Genomic DNA, 18660 nt, shown 5'->3' on the forward strand with positions numbered 1-18660 from the left:
CCGCTGATTGTTTGCCAATCGGGGAGAGAGATAAGGGACGCTAGAGATAAAGGAGGCTGCCTGGGAGGGGGGAGGTAAAGACAGCAAACTTGTAAAGGGGAAAAACGGGAAGACTAAAGCAATAAGGAGAGAAATTAGAAGAAAGGGAGGAGCGAAAAAACTCCTCCAGCTAAGGAAAAGACACTAAGGCAAACAAGAGGGAAGGGAGTACTGAAAGGGAACAGCTGATCGGTGGGATCAGAAGAGAGATAAGGGACACTAGCGGAAGCTGCCTGGGAGAGGAGAGGCAGAAGCCCATGGATCCTCAGGATTTTTGCATTGGGTCACCCCAAATTCACCATCAGATCACACAGCATGTCCATGGCTACAGCCTGCACCAAAAAAATCACGCATCCATGGTTTCCCGGGGCTGCAATGTCACAAAAACGTGGTTACAAAGCACGGATCCACATGGATCCTCAGGATTTTTGCATTGGGTCACCCCAAATGCACCATCAGATCACATGTCTGTGGCCACAGTATGAACCACAAAAATCATACATCCACCGTTTCGTTCAGAATATTTTTTTTCTTGTTTTCCTCCTCTAAAAACTAGGTGCGTCTTATGGTCAGGTGCGTTTTATGGAGCGAAAAATGTTTTATGCACACACACACATATTTCATGATGTTGACTCTTGCTTCAGAGGCATATCGCACATCCTGCATTGACTTCCCAGAAACTTCTCTGTGGACAAGGGGCAGGATAACCTCCATACTAAGGCCGCGATCCAGCAGAGAATTTGGTGCGCTTATATTCCAGGCTACAATCATGAATCTGACCAAACTGCGGGTGGCAGTGGAAGACAGAAGTGCCTGGCGTGCTCTGGTCCATGGGGTCACGAAGAGTCGGACACGACTGAACGACTAAACAACAACAACATATTCCAGGCTGCGGGAAGGGAAGAAGGGGAAGACGGCCCGGCTCCTTTACCGATTGAGCTTCCTCTTCTGTTGGGATTTGATGATGGTGTTCTCCTCGTCCCGTTTCTTCAGGACCTGGAAGTTGTACTCCAGCTTCTCCTGGTTCAGCTGGTAGATGGCTTTCATTTGCTGGAGTTGCTGCTCCAGGATCTGGCACCCAAAGAGGGGAGGAAATGAAAAATAAGAAGAGGCCATGCTGCAAATCCCCCTCGTGGACTTGCTCCAGAGGAGACCAGCTCTGCGGCTTAACATGACCCATGGAACTGGCGCCTATCTTGTCTTTGGATCACTTGTGATCAGGACAGCCGCTGACTACACTCACAACTAATCAAGATGACACCCTCTAACACACACACCCCATCCCCAAAGCAAACAGACACAGCCATTGATGTCCCTTATCAGAAAGCAAGAGACTAGGCGGGGGATCTGAGTGTCAGGGGACTGCCATCGGAACAGGGAAGGGAGGCAGAGGGCCAGTTGGGATACAGGGAACCTCCAAAAATCTTGAGAAGCAGTTCCTCTTCCTGCGGTGGGGAAAGCCACACCTCGAGCGGGGAAGAGGGGAAGGATGCTGCTGGGAGCTCCAGCACCGCACCTTGTCAGTCTGAGGGTGGGGAAAGCCACACGTCCCGGGTAAAGGAGGTGAAAGGGCTAGAGGATGCTGCAGGGAGCCTCGGCACCGCTCTTTGCCAAGCCGGTCAGGAGGAAAGCACGCCTCTTCCGTCGCCCACCTTGCACAGAGGTGTAAAGCGCAAAGGAAGGAAGGAAAAGGCTGGGGGTGACTAAGCTCTTATGCTGGGGGAGGAACCGGAAATGACCACTCCCGGATTCTGCTAGCGATTGAGGCAGCCATGAACTGATAGTTCTGCACTGTAAACAGTTTTGCACCAAAATGAAACCTGTTAAAGACAGGTCGGAGTCCTGCCTGGTTACTCATGAGCAACCACCACCGACATCTGACACTGAGCAAGTGGTAAAAAGCAAAGAACGGGGAGAGGGGAAATTATGTGCAGAGGATGAGACGAAATCGTTCAGGTTGCAATTGAAACAAGGATCTTGACGGTCCCCAGAATGGTTCTTGAATTAAGAGGAACAATTGGGGCTTCACAGCCCTCGTCCTGGTCTGGGAAGCTAAGAAGGGACCCCGAAATTGTACGCCCCCAGGTGATTTTTGTCTCCCAGCCTTCTTTGCAATCACATTAGCATTCCCTGGACTACTGCAATGGGCTCTACGTAGGGCTACCTTTGAAGGTGACCCGGAAACTGCAATTAATCCAGAATGCGGCAGCTAGACTGGGGACTGGGAGCGGCTGCCGAGACCATATAACGCTGGTCCTGAGAGATCTGCATTGGCTCCTAGTACGTTTCCGATCACAATTCAAAGTGTTGGTGCTGACCTTGAAAGCCCTAAACGGCCTCGATCCTGTATACCTGAAGGAGCGTCCCCACCCCCTTCCTGCGAGAAGTGAGGTTACAGGGAACCAGGCAGAGGGCCTTCTCGGTAGTGGCGTCCACCCTGTGGAATGCCCTCCCTTCAGATGTGAAGGAAATAAGCAGCTATCCTATCTTTAAAAGACATCTGAAGGCAGCCCTGTTCAGGGAAGTTTTTAATATTTAATGCTGTATTGTTTTTAACACTTGATTGTGAGCCGCCCAGAGTGGCTGGGGAAACTCAGCTAGATGGGCGGGGTATAAATAATAAATTATTATCCCTGAAATCTGCCATTTAAGCTCCTGCGGATGCCCCAAATGAAATGAAAGTCCATGAAGGAATTGCTGCAGAAATGACTCAGCTGCCATCCCACCGTGCCTCAGAGAAAGGGCTGGCAGGGTCCCCACAGCACCGGCACCCGATGGGGGGTCTATTCTCGCTCCGTACCTGCACGTCATGCTCCAACTTGATCTTGATCACGTTGTACTCCTCGGCGTCTTGCACCCGCAGCTGGTTCAGCTCGCGCTCATATTCCTCCACCTTCTTCAGGCGGGCCATCATGAAATCCAGCTAGAGCGAAAGGCAGAGAGAGCGGGTGGCCAAGGTCCCAGTTAAGAGGCGGGGGAACCGGCCCCCATTTCCACTGCCCTGGCTTGGAAACAAAGCCAGCTCTTTGCCTCGGAATCACTAAACAACTCCCAAACTCCTCTGAGTAGACCATCAAAGCATAGCCCTGCAAAACGAAGGGGCTGCTTCTCCCTGCGTTTGATACTTTGAAGAGATTGGGTCAAGGCCCATGAGAAGGTGGGCTTTTGCCCCCCACTCCCGGTTTCCGAGGGGGCGACTCTTAAGCACACGTCCCTCTGGCTTTGCTAAGAGGATACTCTGAAGCTCATCACTGAGCCCAGCAAAGCTTGTGGTCACCTTCTGATCTATTTCTCCTTCCTTGGAGGTTTGTGAGCAGAGGTCGGATGGCCACCTGTCCCGGATGCATTAGCTGAGATTCCTGCATTTCAGGGGGTTGGACTAGATGACCCTCAGGGTCCCTTCCGGCTCGATGATTCTAATATTTATAGACTGCTTTTCAGCACAGATGGTCACAAAGCGTGCTCACAATGCAGATGGTCACATCTACCCTGAACTCAAACTAAGGGAGAGATTTGGTTGTGGTCTCATGTTATCCATCTCAACCAGCCCTCTACCCCACCAAAGAAAACAAAATAAGGAAGCATATTATAGAATCATAGAGTGGGAAGGGACCCAAGGGTCATCTAGTCCAACCCCCTGCAATGCAGGAATCTCAGCTAATGCATCCAAGACTGGTGGCCACCTTCCTGCTCTACAATGACCAAGCTGTTTCGGGTGAACCAGAGCAGCGCATGGAAACGCCGTTTACCTTCCTGTATATATACGTAAAGGGACCCCTGACCATTAGGTCCAGTCAAGACCGACTCTGGGGTTGCGGCGCTCATCTCGCTTTACTGGCCGAGGGAGCTGGCATACAGCTTCTGGGTCATGTGGCCAGCAGGACTAAGCCGCTTCTGGCGAACCAGAGCAGCGCACGGAAACGGCGTTTACCTTCCCACTGGAGCGGTGCCTATTGATCTACTTGCACTTTGAGGTGCTTTCGAACTGCTAGGTTGGCAGGAGCAGGGACTGAGCAACGGGAGCTCACCCCGTCGAGGGGATTCGAACCGCTGACCTTCTGATTGGCAAATCCTAGGCTCTGTGGTTTAACCCACAGCGCCACCAACGTCCATAACCTAATGTTACAATAATTCTAATTTGTTGTTGTTGTTTAGTCGTTTAGTCGTGTCCGACTCTTCGTGACCCCCTCGACCAGAGCACGCCAGGCACTCCTGTCTTCCACTGCCTCCCGCAGTTTGGTCAAACCCATGCTGGTAGCTTCAAGAACACTGTCCCACCATCTCGCCCTCCGTCGTCCCCTTCTCCTTGTGCCCTCCATCTTTCCCAACATCAGGGTCTTTTCCAAAGAGTCTTCTCTTCTCATGAGGTGGCCAAAGTCTTGGAGCCTTAGCTTCAGGATCTGTCCTTCCAGTGAGCACTCAGGGCTGATTTCCTTCAGAATGGAGAGGTTAGGGTGACGAGTGCCAGAGTGCATGGAAACACCGTTTACCTTCCCACTGGAGCGGTGCCTATTGATCTACTTGCACTTTGAGGTGCTTTCGAACTGCTAGGTTGGCAGGAGCAGGGACTGAGCAACGGGAGCTCACCCCGTCGCAGGGATTCGAACCGCCGACCTTCTGATCGGCAAGCCCTGGGCTCCGTGGTTTAACCCACAGCGCCACCCGTGTCCCTTCCCGTATATATATTGCTTAATAAATTACTTAGAATGCCACACCTAAGCTCCACATCGTTTCTGCTATACTCTGCTGATAGAGTGTTTACATATGTTCAGATATGTGTCGCTGGTGTGCATTGAGACTGAAGATTTATGAACGTCCCGGGCTGCGCTTCACAAGGAAGACGCCTAGATAGGTTTGTCTCAATCCAGGGGCTGTGTGTGTCCCCCAGGCGTGTTCCGACAGGGACTACCATCTTAGACTTTTCCTTCTTCTCCTTCCTGGGAGGGGGCTGTTTCTCTGCCTTTCCCGCAGGAACGTGCCCCCTGCTTCCTTACCTCTTGGCGGTTGAGCAACTGCATGGCCTGTTCCCATTTCTTCTTGTTGCTCGTGAGGAGTTCACGGCGCTCTAATTCAAAGGCTTTCTAGGGGGCAAAAAGAGAGATATGTGGCTTGAGCAGCCCCCAATCTATGTGCGGAAGGGAAGTCAGCAGAGTCCCGTGAGAGCCAGGACTCAGAATCACAGAGCTGAAAAGCTGGGACACCCAAAGCTCATCTAGTCCAACCCCTGAAAGTGCAGGAATCACGACAAAATTACAGACTCTGAAGAGCTCATATTCAGCCCTAAAGTAGCAAATGAGTACAGTGGTGCCCCGCAAGACGAATGCCTCGCAAGACGGAAAACCCGCTAGACGAAAGGGTTTTCCGTTTTCAGAGGTGCTTCGCAGGACAAATTTCTCTATGGGCTTGCTTCGCTAAACGAAAATGTCTTGCGATTCTTGAGGGTTTTTTTCGCTCCCCACCCCCTTTTTCTAAGGCGCTAAGCTGCTAATAGCCTTTTAGCAGCTAATCCGCTAATCCCTTAAGCCTTTAATAGCCGCTAATAGCCGCTAAACCGCTAATAGCGCTAATCCGCTAATAGGGTTGCTTCACAAGACAAAAAAACCGCTAGACGAAGAGACTCGCGGAACGGATTAATTTCGTCTTGCGAGGCACCACTGTACTCCTGAGTAGGGGAGGAGGATAAATTAGGGACCTTCTAAGAAGACTCCAGATCGCCTTCATTACTTCTCAGAGTTTGGAGTCACTGAATTTTGATTTCTTTCCCCAGATCCATTCATTTAACACCCGCCCACCCATGTTCTCCTACCCTGTGAGACTTGGGTATGTCAAATCACAGTATCTGGCTAACAGACTAATAGTCTGATCACAACAGCTTAGGTTTGGGACTCCAAAGCCACTATCTCTTTGGATGTGTTTCTTGCTATTGCATTTTGTGAAACAAATTCATTGAGCAAAGTCCGCAACTGTTTCATTACTAGGATTTTCAAAGGCAGTGCCGAAAGCAAGAAGAGGATCCTCAGCTCTGCATTTTTAAACTGTTTTATTTCATATTGTCAGTCTAATTCTGATGTATTTTTTGCTAGCTGCCTTGGATACATGAAGGAAAAATACATAAAATAAACAAAGATAAACAGGATTTAAATACATTTGCTTGCCGATGCCCAATGATGCTTTCATCTTAGTTTGACCATCATTTATTTTTTTTTGCTGCATATACACAAGCAAGAAAGAATCGCCTTCTGCTGGTGAGAAGCTTCAGGGCGCGGGACGAGAGACCGGTACCTCAATCTGCAGGAGCTCTCGGCGGTAGTTTTTTATGAGGTTTCTGATCTGCTCCTCCATCCGCTCCAGCAGGAGGTTAATGTCTTCTGACTGCTTCCGGAGATCCTTCACGTACTGGTCATCTTTGCTTTTCAGCTCCTGGAGGGCACAAACAGACAGGGAGGACAGATTCAGGCCTGACTTTTGGATTCCACCCTTTCATCTTCACACTACGAAGGCAGGTGGATTTCATTTCCTAAATGTGTATACCGCCCTTCATCCTAAGCTCACAGGGCGGTTTGTGACTGATAACTCCTCTTACGCTGATTTTACGCACACGACTGCAGCGTTACGCAGATTGCGGGAAATTAAATAAGGGAAATAAAGGGAAAGCAAGGGGTTGGGACTCACGGAGAGCTTTTAAAGTCTTGTTTGACAGCCTCTGGGGAGGTTACATGAGGCCTCTGGGGCAGCGACTGCAGAGTCTGAGGCCCCTAGAACCCTTCCCATAGCCCAGTAAGCAAGATGTGGGGTAGGTGGAGGAAGCCCTCCTCAGACCCAGGATCGGACAGGTAGGAATAGTCACGCAGGGCCCTTCTAGCAGTCATGAGCAATTATTTATTTATTTATTTATTTATACCCCGCCCATCTGGCTGAGTTTCCCCAGCCACTCTGGGCAGCTCCCAATCGAGTGTTTAAAAACAATACAGCATTAAATATTTAAAACTTCCCTAAACAGGGCTGCCTTCAGATGTCTTTTAAAGAGAAGGTAGCTGCTTATTTCCTTCACATCTGAAGGGAGGGCGTTGCACAGGGTGGGCGCCACCACCGAGAAGGCCCTCTGCCTGGTTCCCTGTAACCTCACTTCTTGCAGTGAGGGAACCGCCAGAAGGCCTTCGGCGCTGGACCTCAGTGTCCGGGCTGAATGATGGGGGTGGAGACGCTCCTTCAGGTATACTGGACCGAGGCCGTTTAGGGCTTTCAAGATCAGCACCAACACTTTGAATTGTGCTCGGAAACGTACTGGGAGCCGGTGTAGGTCTTTCAAGACCGGTATTATATGGTCCCAGCGGCCGCCCCCAGTCACCAGTCTAGCTGCCGCATTCTGGATTAATTGCAGTTTCCGGATCACCTTCAAAGGTAGCCCCACATACAGCGCATTGCAGTAGTCCAAGCAGGAGATAACTAGAGCATGCACCACTCTGGGGAGACAGTCTGCGGGCAGGGAGGGTCTCATCCTGCGTACCAGATGGAGCTGGTCGACAGCTGCCCTGGACACAGAATTAATCTGTGCCTCCATGGACAGCTGCGAGTCCAAAATGACTCCCAGGCTGCGCACCTGGTCCTTCAGGGGCACAGTTACCCCATTCAGGACCAGGGAGTCTTCCACACCCACCCACCCCCTGTCCCCCCCAAACAGTACTTCTGTCTTGTCAGGATTCAACCTCAATCTGTTAGCTGCCATCCATCCTCCAACTGCCTCCAGACACTCACACAGGACCTTCACCCCCTTCACTGGTTCTGATTTAAAAGAGAGGTAGAGAACGCCAGGAACGCAACCCTTGCATACGGTGAGATTTATCTGTAGATGGTTAAAGGCCAAAGGCCTGGTTATAGACGCAAATTCTTGCCTGGCGCCTAAAAATACGTAACAAAGGTGCAAGATGAGTCTCCCTAGGGGGAGCATTCCACCAATGGGGAGCCAGTGCACAAAAGGCCCCTTCTCGTGTTGCCACCCTCCAGACCTCTCATGGAGGAGGCACACGAAGAAACGGACTCAGAAGATGATCTCAGAGTACAGGTCAGTTCATATGGTTCCTGTGGAAGTTTCTCATTGCTACAAATTCCAAATCGACCCGAGGCAGGTTTGCTCATCACTAGCAGAAAGATACATACAGTGGTGCCTCGCAAGACGAAATTAATTCATTCCGCAAGTCTCTTCGTCTAGCGGTTTCTTCGTCTTGCGAAGCAACCCTATTAGCAGATTAGCGGATTAGCGCTATTAGCGGTTTAGCGGCTATTAGCGGCTATTAAAGGCTTAAGGGATTAGCGGATTAGCTGCTAATAGGCTATTAGCGGCTTAGAAAAAGGGGGTGGGGAGAGGGAAAAAATCTCAAGACTCGCAAGACATTTTCGTCTTGCGAAGCAAGCCCATAGGGAAATTCGTCCTGCGAAACGCATTGAAAAACGGAAAACCCTTTCGTCTAGCGGGTTTTCCGTCCTGCGAGGCATTCGTCTTGCAGGGCACCACTGTACATTGAAACGCTCTTCTGCACGAGATCCTTTGCCCTATTTGTCGACTATTAGCATCTCCCCCTTTCTCTAAAGGCAAAACACTTTTTGGTTAGCCCCTGCAGCAACCCTTCTGCAGCCACACTTCCCGTGACCTGCCCCCACGCACTCCCCCCCCCACTGATGCGCAACCCCACCTGCTGCAGCTCACTGATGAGCTTGTTCTTTTCTTCGATCAGCTGTGCGCACAGCATCTGCTGCGCATTGAGCCCTTCCCAGAGCTCCTGGGGGATGATCTTTTCCTTGGTAGCTCCCCACTTGGAAGTGATCTCGTTAAACTTGTCTTGGTTGGCCTTGGATTCATTCTCCAGCTTCTCCACCCTGCAAAGAGCCAGATGGCGAGAGTTCCCTTCAAGGCGAGTTTGCGAGCAGCCCTCGTCAGTTCTGATCTGAGGCTGAAAATCTATAACGCTGCTGCGGGCTGCTGTGTGACACAGCAGATCAATGATCTTAATCGGGGTCAGAGAACTTACCGCACCTCGGGCCAGAGGTATCTCCAGCGCCGAATGCGCGGCGGCCAGAGGGCAGGGGAGTGTGTGCCCATATGCGTGCACACACGCAATTTCCGGCGCACTTCTGGGTTGGAGGAGCACTGGAAATAGCTTGTGCGCATGTGCATGGGCCGTCTCTGACCCGGATGTGCACCAGAAATAACGCATGCGTAAATAACACTTGCGCACGTGCACAAGCTATTTCCGGTGCTCCTCCGACCCGAAAGTGGGCAGCCGCACAGTGCTGGTAAAAGTGGGCGGCGGCAGCAGGCAGCAGGGGTCACCGCGAGCTGGATAAATGAGTCCCTCGGGCCTTATCCGGCCTGTGGGTCTTAGTTTGGGGACCCCTGATCTTAATCATTTGCTGGCACAAGACCTCTGCCCTCTCCTCCTCGGTCTTTCTTTTTGGCTCGAGCACCATGCATTTCCAAACGGACACTTTCCTGAAGTTCAGATGCATCTGTAGGCCTGATTCCCAGTAGTCCGTTGGCTCTTTGGGCATTTTGAAGTTCAGTGTAAGTGGAAAGCCCCTCCCCAAATAGGGGTGTGGCACAACACCCACCCCTCTCAATTAACTGCTATCTCGTTTTTGTAACGCTTTCCCTTTCACCTCCAATTCAGCCTAAGAATCTTAAGCCAATCACAGAATTGCAGAGTTGGAAGGGACCCTGAGGGTCATCCAGTCCAACCCCCTGCAATGAAGGAATCTCAGCCAAACTGCAGGAGAGCATCTGAACTATTGAGGGTAGTGCAGTCACAGAAGTGGGGGCCTCCTCCGAACGGGAACCAGCCTTCAGAGAACTCAGCCAATATGGGAATAAAGCTAGAGGGAAAGGGTGCTTGCTGCCATATAATGTTCTATCAACCCCATGTTTATAATTGTTCATATTTCATGCACTGAAAAAAAAAGTTGAAATATACATTTATTAAGAAACCAGGGGCCTTTCTTCTTGGAATAACAGGTTTGGAATTGCCCAAGAAAGATGTCAAACTGTTTTTTGTATGCCACAACTGCAGCAAGAATTGATAGCTAAGAATTGGGAAACACAAGAAGTCCCTACAGTGGAGGAATGGCAGATGAAGATGATGGACTTTTCGGAGCTAGCCGACCTGACAGGAAGAGTCCGCGACCAGAAGGAGGAGGAGTACCAGGAGGAATGGAGGAAATTCAAATTTAGTTAAATATGTTAAGATAATTTAATTTAAAAAGCTTACAAATACCAGATAGGCTTAGGATTTAAATATGTAATGTCAGAGATTAATATGTTTAAAGTTAAAATAGAAAGAAAGAAAGGTGTTAAGTGATTAAGTTAATTTTATGAGAAAATTGGTCTTGGAAAACTGTTAAAATGATATACACTGAAATTCAACTAGGGGGATTTGAGGAAGTCACTTAACAACGTTACTAAAATTGGTTTAAATACAGTTGAGATTTATGTTTGTTTGTTTAATTTTTTTTAGATAAAAAAAATGGAATAAATATATATATATATATATATAAAACTGCTCATATTTCCATCTCCGAAGGGAAAATTTGTTTTCTGCTGCTTCAAAGCTCAAGGCCCACACCCACAAGTCCAAATGACAGGAAAGGGGGTGTTGATTCTGTTCGAATATTTCCGTTCTACCTTAAAAGGGAGCAGGATGTTTGTGTCACAGCCTGCATATTTCCTGTTCACAGGATGTTTCTGTTGTGTCTTTGCTTTCATTCTCTCTCTGTGTCTGAGACACTGAAGCAGGCAGTCATGTTTTCTTTGTTCTGATCAACGCTGAATAAACTTGTAAATAATGCTCTCCTGAGTGCATCTTTCGCTGTGCATTATCTGCTGATAGAGCGTATATCAGCTCTGGAATGTGGCAAGCTATTTTCTGGAGCTCGTGTCGCTAATTGCTGATACTGCGTGTCTACGAGAGATCGATGGACGTCCGGACACGACGTAGAGTCATGATGGACTTTGTCTCCCTGGCAGTATCCCAACAGATTCATGTGAGGAAGACCTCCCTGGTTTCACAAGCTCTTTGCCAATAGATGGGACTCCCTAGGAAAATGATGGGTGGTCCTTTGCTACAAGCATTTAAGCTGAGGCCGGGGGGGGGGCACCCAGTGTGGGCTGTGAAACATGGGCAGGGACAAAATGAACTCTGAGCTCCCTTCGGACTGTTTGGCTCCATTATACCTTGATGCCAGTGTACTTAAAACAAGGAGGGGCCGCACCTGAAGGACACAGCGCACACCTTGCAATCAAATTCCCCTCCTGGCTTCAGTTCTCAGCACCTCCAGTTTAAGGAGGTTTCCAGACAGCAGGGGTGGAGCATGGCTGCCAGTCGAGGAGCCCAGCCTAACATGCGTCATAGGACTGCTGTAAGGATGGGTACAGATTCTGCTGGCACAAAAATGGAAGCAAGAAGAACTACCGACGAAAGAAGAATAGCGGATGAAATTGATGGACTATGCAGAACTGGATAAATTAACAGGAAGGATTCGAAACCTGCGGGACCAGAGATTCTTAGAAGACTGGAGTAAATATACGAACTATTTGAAAAGCAATTGTAATGAACGGATTGCGCTAGTAGGACTGCAAGAAGTTCTGTAAGGAGGACTATCTGAAATATTGCAAGAAAGACTATGAGGAGAATTATTAGTTAACGATAATTAGGAGTAATAGAGAAATAAAGAAATGCGGAATACATGATAAAGAACGGAAAATCATCAGAGGTGTTGACGGAAATCTAAAATATTGTATAAGATAAGAAGTTATGTTATATGATTGTTGGAAATGATATGTTAAAAAAACTAATAAAAATGTGTGTGTGTGTACACACACATATATACAGTCATACGTCGGGATAAATATGCTTCAGAATAAGTATTTTCTGGTTGCGCTCCGGGGCGACCTGGAAGTAACAGAGCGTGTTACTTCTGGGTTTCGCCGCTCGCACATGCGCAGATGGTCAAAATGATGTCACACGCATGTGCAGAAACGGCGAAACGCAACCCACGCACAGTCGCATCTTACATTCTATTAAGGATGCGAACGGGGCTCCGGAACGAATCCCGTTCACATCCCGAGGTACCACTGTGTGTGTGTGTGTGTGTGTGTGTGTGTGTGTATACATATATATATATAAAAGGATGGGTACAGATTCCGAGCTCCTTGCAGGAAGGGCAGGCTACAAAACTGGTTAAAAGAAATAATGTATGGGCCAACATTCTGATTTAGTGCAAAGCAGTTTATCAGGTCCACGTTCCGCACACTGGAACCTGCAGTTCTCTCAAGCCTGAATCAGAATGTTGAACCTGGGAGTGGACGTCTTTTCTGACCCCTTGGTCAAAGTGAAGATCGCGCTGAGTTCCCAAGGGAACCGCTGGCTGGCTCTGATCTCTCCTGCCTCTTTCCCAGATAAAAAGGTAAAGGGACCCCTGACCATTAGGTCCAGTCGTAACCAACTCTGGGGTTGCGGTGCTCATCTCGCTTTACTGGCCGAGGGAGCCGGCGTACAGCTTCCGGGTCATGTGGCCAGCATGACTAAGCCGCTTCTGGTGAACCAGAGCAGCACACGGAAACGCCGTTTACCTTCCCGCCGGAGTGGTACCTATTGATCTACTTGCACTTTGACGTGCTTTCAAACTGCTAGGTTGGCAGGAGCAGGGACCGAGCAACGGGAGCTCACCCCATCACGGGGATTCGAACCGCCGACCTTCTGATCGGCAAGCCCTAGGCTCTGTGGTTTAACCCACAGGGCCACCCGCGTCCCCTTTCCCAGATATCCCCCAGTTAAAGAGGATGCCCCAGCCCAGCGCTTACCTTTGCCGATTCAGCTCCTCTTCCTCTGCCCTCCTGTGCGTCTCCCGAGAATCAGCTGCCACCTGGATGTTTGTCACTAGCTGCGTGCCATCGATCAGCAGCTTAGTCAACCTCTGAGCAGAGAAGAGAACATATTATAAGCGGGTCATTCTAAGCTAATGCAGACATGAAATGATTGAGGCGGTATCTTTTGACCAACCAGACTGATTTATGTTGCTAAAGGTAAAGGGACCCCTGACCGTTAGGTACAGTTGCGAATGACTCTGGGGTTGCGGTGCTCATCTCGCTTTATTGGCCGAGGGAACCAGCATACAGTTTCCAGGTCGTGTGGCCAGCATGACCAAGCTGCTTCTGGCGAACCAGAGCAGTGCACGGAAACGCCATTTACCTTCCCACTGGAGTGGTACCTATTTATCTACTTCCATTTTGACGTGCTTTTGAACTGCTAGGCTGGCAGGAGCAGGGACTGAGCAACGGGAGCTCACTCCGTCGCGGGGATTCGAACCGCCGACCTTCTGATCGGCAAGCCCTAGGTTCTGTGGTTTAACCCACAGCGCCACTTCTAGGGGAAAAAAACAAAAACCCTGCAGGGTGTGCAACTGTGAAGCTGTGCTATACAGATGTATCTTGGCAATAGGAATGAAGTGACCGTAATTTCCACCTTGAGTTCAGTTCCCTCCTGAAAGTTGAGGTTCTTTCAGCCGATTCTTGCCAGCCCTACCTCCTTCTCCAGAGTTGCAGCTACTACTAACTTCTGCCAGCTAGGCTACTTAGTCCAGGGGGCATTTCACTTTGCTCTCGCTGGTAACTGAAAAATTAAGATACAGTGGTACCCTGGTTCTCAAACGCCTTGGTACTCAAACAACTTGGAACCCAAACACTGCAAACCCGGAAGAAACTGTTCCAGTTTGCGAACTTTTTCCGGAAGCTGAACATTCCCCGTTTTGAGTGTTACGCTTGAGTGTTTTGAGTGTTATGCTGAGGTCTTTTTTGCTATTTATTTTGTGTTTTTGCGGCTCTTTTCGTTTTGTTTTTGTGACTGTGTGGAACCCAGTTCAGCTACTGACGGATTGATTCTGTGACTGCAATACATTGATTATCGCTTTCATTTTATGGATCAATGGTCTCGTTAGATAGTAAAATTCATGTTAAATCACTGTTTTAGGGGTTGTTTTTAAAAGTCTGGAACGGATTAATCTGTTTTGCATTACTTTCTATGGGAAAGCACACCTTGGTTTTGGAACACTTTGGTTTTGGGACTTCTGGAACGGACTAAGTTTGAGAACCAAGTCACCACTGTATATCGATACTAATGTTATCTTACTGTGTCTTTTTTGCTATTCTGAAACTGTTTTGTATCGTCTTTCATATGGATAGCGATGGATTGGGTTTCTTTTTGTCACGCTGTGCTGTGAACTGATTGAATGCAATTTGGGGAAATCATACGCAAAACCGCCCTGGTTCCCTCGCTGAGTCCTAACCTGTCTGCTGTCCTCTATCTGTTTGTGGCTCCGACTCTGCTCCTCTTCCACCAGCTTATGCGCATCTGGATCTTCGCCAAGGGCCTCCCTGGAAAAGAGCCCAAAAGGGGCATGTTCATCCTTGGTCTACCCACCCTGTGCCTGGACTAACGTTTGGGGATCTCCAGACCTGAAACCAGAGTGACTCTGGATAGGGAGCTCTGGGGGGAAGTGGTGGGTGGGGGGTCCCAAAAGGGTGTGGGTGGGAAACATGGGGGTCTTAAGAAGTGGGATGCTGGGACCATTTCTGCGTCTGGGGGTTGGGCTGTGGGAGGAGAGGTTCAGAGCTGGGTGGCAGATCACCCAAGATGCGTCAGGATTCACAACCTCCCCTCGGAAGGGGATCCCAGAGGTCCTCTAGCCAGACCCCCTCGCGATGCGTCCCCTTCCCTCCTCCCACGGAAGGGGATCCTAGAGGTCCTCTAGCTGGACCCCCCCCGCGATGCCAGCACTGTGCTTCCCCCCTCCTTTGGAAGGGGTTCCTAGAGGTGCTGTAGCCAGACCCCTCTCATGATGCCTCCCCTTCCTTGCCCCCTTGGAAGGTACACCCAGAGGTCCTCTAGTCCGACCCCCTTGCGATGCCTCCCCAGCCCTCCCCCCTCGGAAGGGTCTCCCAGAGGTCCTCTAGTCTGATCCCCCTTGCGATGCCAGGGTTGTGCCTTCCCCTTCCCTAGGAAGGGGATCCTAGAGGTCCACTAGCCGGACCCCCTTCGCGATGCTAGCATTGCGCCTCCCCCTCCCCTCGGAAGGGGCACCTAGAGGTTTTCTAGTCCAACCTCCTTGCGATTCCTCTCCTCTCATAGAATCATAGAATCATAGAATCATAGAGTTGGAAGAGACCACAAGGGTCATCGAGTCCAACCCCCTGCCAAGCAGGAAACACCATCAGAGCACTCCTGACATATGGTTGTCAAGCCTCTGCTTAAAGACCTCCAAAGAAGGAGACTCCACCACACTCCTTGGCAGCAAATTCCACTGTCGAACAGCTCTTACTGTCAGGAAGTTCTTCCTAATGTTTAGGTGGAATCTTCTTTCTTGTAGTTTGTATCCATTGCTCCGTGTCCGCTTCTCTGGAGCAGCAGAAAACAACCTTTCTCCCTCCTCTATGTGACATCCTTTTATATATTTGAACATGGCTATCATATCACCCCTTAACCTCCTCTTCTCCAGGCTAAACATGCCCAGCTCCCTTAGCCGATCCTCATAAGGCATCGTTTCCAGGCCTTTGACCATTTTGGTTGCCCTCCTCTGGACACGTTCCAGTTTGTCAGTGTCCTTCTTGAACTGTGGTGCCCAGAACTGGACACAGTACTCCAGGTGAGGTCTGACCAGAGCAGAATACAGTGGCACTATAACTTCCCTTGATCTAGATGCTATACTCCTATTGATGCAGCCCAGAATTGCATTGGCTTTTTTAGCTGCCGCGTCACACTGTTGGCTCATGTTAAGTTTGTGGTCAACCAAGACTCCTAGATCCTCCCCTGAAGGGACATGCAGAGGTCCTCTAGTCGGACCCCCTCGTGATGCCTCCTCTCCCCCCTCCCCTCGGGTCTCCCAGAGGTCCTCCAGCCGGACCCCCTCGCGATGCCTCCCCGTCCCTCCCCCTCCCCTCGGAAGGGGCCCCCAGAGGTCCTCTAGCCGGAACCCCCTTGCGATGCCTCCCCTCCCCTTCCCCCCTCCCCTCGGAAGGGTCCCCCAGAGGTCCTCTAGTCCGACCCCCTCGCAATGCCTCCCCTTCCCGACCCCCTCGGAAGGGGCCCCCAGAGGTCCTCCAGCCGGACCCCCTTCGCGATGCTAGCATTGCGCCTCCCCCCTAGAGGTCCTCCTTGTGATGCCTCCCCGTCCCTCCCCCTCCCCTCGGAAGGGGTCCCCAGAGGTCCTCTAGCCGGACCCCTACCTCCTCTTGGCCTCGAGGCGGGCGGCGATGCGGAGGCGCCGGGCGGCGATGCGCTCCTGCGGGTCCTCGGAGGCGAGGTTGGGCGCCTTGGCTCGCGCGCCTCCCCCCGCGCCCTCGCCGCCCTCCTCCGCCCCCTCCGCCCCGCCGCCGCCGCCGCCCCCTTCGCCCTCCGAGCTCATCCCGGCGCCCCACCAGGCCCGGCGCCCTCCGTCGCCAGGGCAACGCCGTCGCTAGGAAACCGGGGCCCGCGCCGCCACGGCATAACGTCACGTGCGTGCCGGCGTCCGCCTTCTTCAAACGTAGAGCTAGAAAGGTAGACCGACGCGCGGCGCCGGCATCCGGGTGCATTGCAGGCTGCAAGGAGGTGGGGGCAGATTTCGCTTATTTTTGCTGGGGAGATGCGTCTTCGTAGGGAAAGGAAATTAATCCCCCCACCCACCCTCGACTATTTATGTAGCGCCTCCCACTTTAAGTGGGTATTATTATTATTGATTTATTATTATTATTATTATTATTATTATTATCTTCGGGCAAAGGGTTAGGGTTAGTCCGCAGATCCTTGCAATTAATATCTGCTGGGGAGATGCATCTTCGTAGGAAAAGGAATAATCCCCCCCACCCTCGAGTATTTATGTAGCGCCTCCCACTTTAAGTGGGTATTATTATTATTATTATTATTATTATTATTTGAAATAATTTTTATTAACAGGCCAATCACATCACATTATTCAAATCGCATTAGTTCCAAATTATACAGCCAAATTTTAAATTTTGGGGGGGCACCCATACATCAAGCTCCGCACGAGTCCAAAATTCTGAATAACTCCAGACATCACTTATTTGCTGCTTTTATTAGACAGTTCCATCCAGTTCGTTTCGGATAGTCCTTTATTACTTTCTTTCTCTTCTTGTTGTTATCATATATTCCTTTCTTTGCGATCTCTGATGATTTTCACAAACAGGTTGAAAATTTGGCATCTCTGTGTGGGTTTTGTGGAAGTGGGTATTATTATTATTGAATTATTATTATTATTATTATTATTATTATTACTACTCTCTTCGGGCAAAGGGTTAGGGTTAGTCCGCAGATCCTTGCAATTAATATCTGCTCGGGAGATGCATCTTTGTAGGGAAAAGAAATTAATCCCCCCCACCCTTGAGTATTTATGTAGCGCCTCCCACTTTAATTGGGCATTATTATTATTATTGTTATTATTACTTAAGGTAAAATGTGTATTGCATTATTATTATTATTATTATGTGCATTTATATACCGCCCTATACCCGGAGGTCTCAGGGCAGTTCACAGAAAGTAAAAATATAAATCCACAAAACATAAAAAATATTTTTTTATTTAAAAAAATATTTTTTAAAAATAAAATTTCATTAAAAGTTTATAGAAAACAAAGTTTTATAAAATATATAAAATAAAATGTTTTTATGAAAAATTATATAAAATGAAATAATTTTATTTAAAAATTATACATAAAATTAAATAATTATATTAAAAATTATACATGAAATAAGATAATTTTATAAAAAATTATACATAAAATAAAATAATTTTTTTATATATTTTATATAAAATATAAAATAAAAACAGCAACCCAATAACTCCCTCTAAAACCCCCACATTTTAAAAGCACATAGAATTATGATGATGATTATTTCTTAGCTCCATTACAAGGAGGCCAAGGGAGTCGGCACGGCTCTCCCCATTCCACCCTCACCACAACCCTGTGAGGCAGGCTGCTGCTCTCATTTTTATTATTTGATTCTGAAATTTGCAACCCGCCTTCTAACTTGGGTTCCCAGCCGTGGTCAGACTACAAACCCCATCATCCCTAGCCAGCAGGACCAGTGATTAGAGATGATGGGGCTTGTGGTCCAAAACCAGCTGGAGACCCAAGTTTGGGAAACCCTGCTCTAAGGAGCTCAAGGTTGGGTACCGTAGTTCTTCTCTTCCTCCTCTGTGAGGTAGGTTAGGCTGAGAGGCAGTGATGGGCTCAAGGTTACCGAGAAAGCTTCGCTGCTGAGTGGGGAGATTTGCACCCAGGACTCCCAGGTCTGGCGCACTAACCATCACACCACACTGCCTCGCCAGCTAACTGCATCCTGCCATCCCATTTGCCAGGATCCTGGAAGGTGCCAACCAGATGTTTTCCATGAGGCAGCCTGCAGTTAATGCCAGCATTGCAGGGGGTTGGTCTGAGCCAACAGTGTGACGCGGCAGCTAAAAAAGCCAATGCAATTCTGGGCTGCATCAATAGGAGTATAGCATCTAGATCAAAGGAAGTAATAGTGCCACTGTATTCTGCTCTGGTCAGACCTCACCTGGAGTACTGTGTCCAGTT

General features: G+C 49.3%; 1 protein-coding gene across 1 annotated transcript in view; it reads right to left on the bottom strand.

Annotated features, from left to right (window-relative positions):
* The window catches only part of DRC1 (dynein regulatory complex subunit 1), a gene marked incomplete at its 5' end in the record, with an annotated part of 34071 nt that extends 17586 nt beyond the window's left edge, over window positions 1-16485 (bottom strand). The window contains 8 exons of the mRNA XM_083432323.1: window positions 971-1110; window positions 2840-2962; window positions 5034-5120; window positions 6322-6459; window positions 8730-8913; window positions 12890-13002; window positions 14371-14458; window positions 16307-16485. Of these exons, the coding sequence (XP_083288449.1) occupies window positions 971-1110; window positions 2840-2962; window positions 5034-5120; window positions 6322-6459; window positions 8730-8913; window positions 12890-13002; window positions 14371-14458; window positions 16307-16485 (1052 nt within the window). The remainder of the gene's footprint in view (window positions 1-970; window positions 1111-2839; window positions 2963-5033; window positions 5121-6321; window positions 6460-8729; window positions 8914-12889; window positions 13003-14370; window positions 14459-16306) is intronic.
* Window positions 16486-18660: the final 2175 nt, after the last annotated feature.

The sequence above is a fragment of the Podarcis tiliguerta genome, assembly GCF_965153285.1.
Source record: "Podarcis tiliguerta genome assembly, chromosome: 3".
Lineage (NCBI taxonomy): Eukaryota > Metazoa > Chordata > Lepidosauria > Squamata > Lacertidae > Podarcis > Podarcis tiliguerta.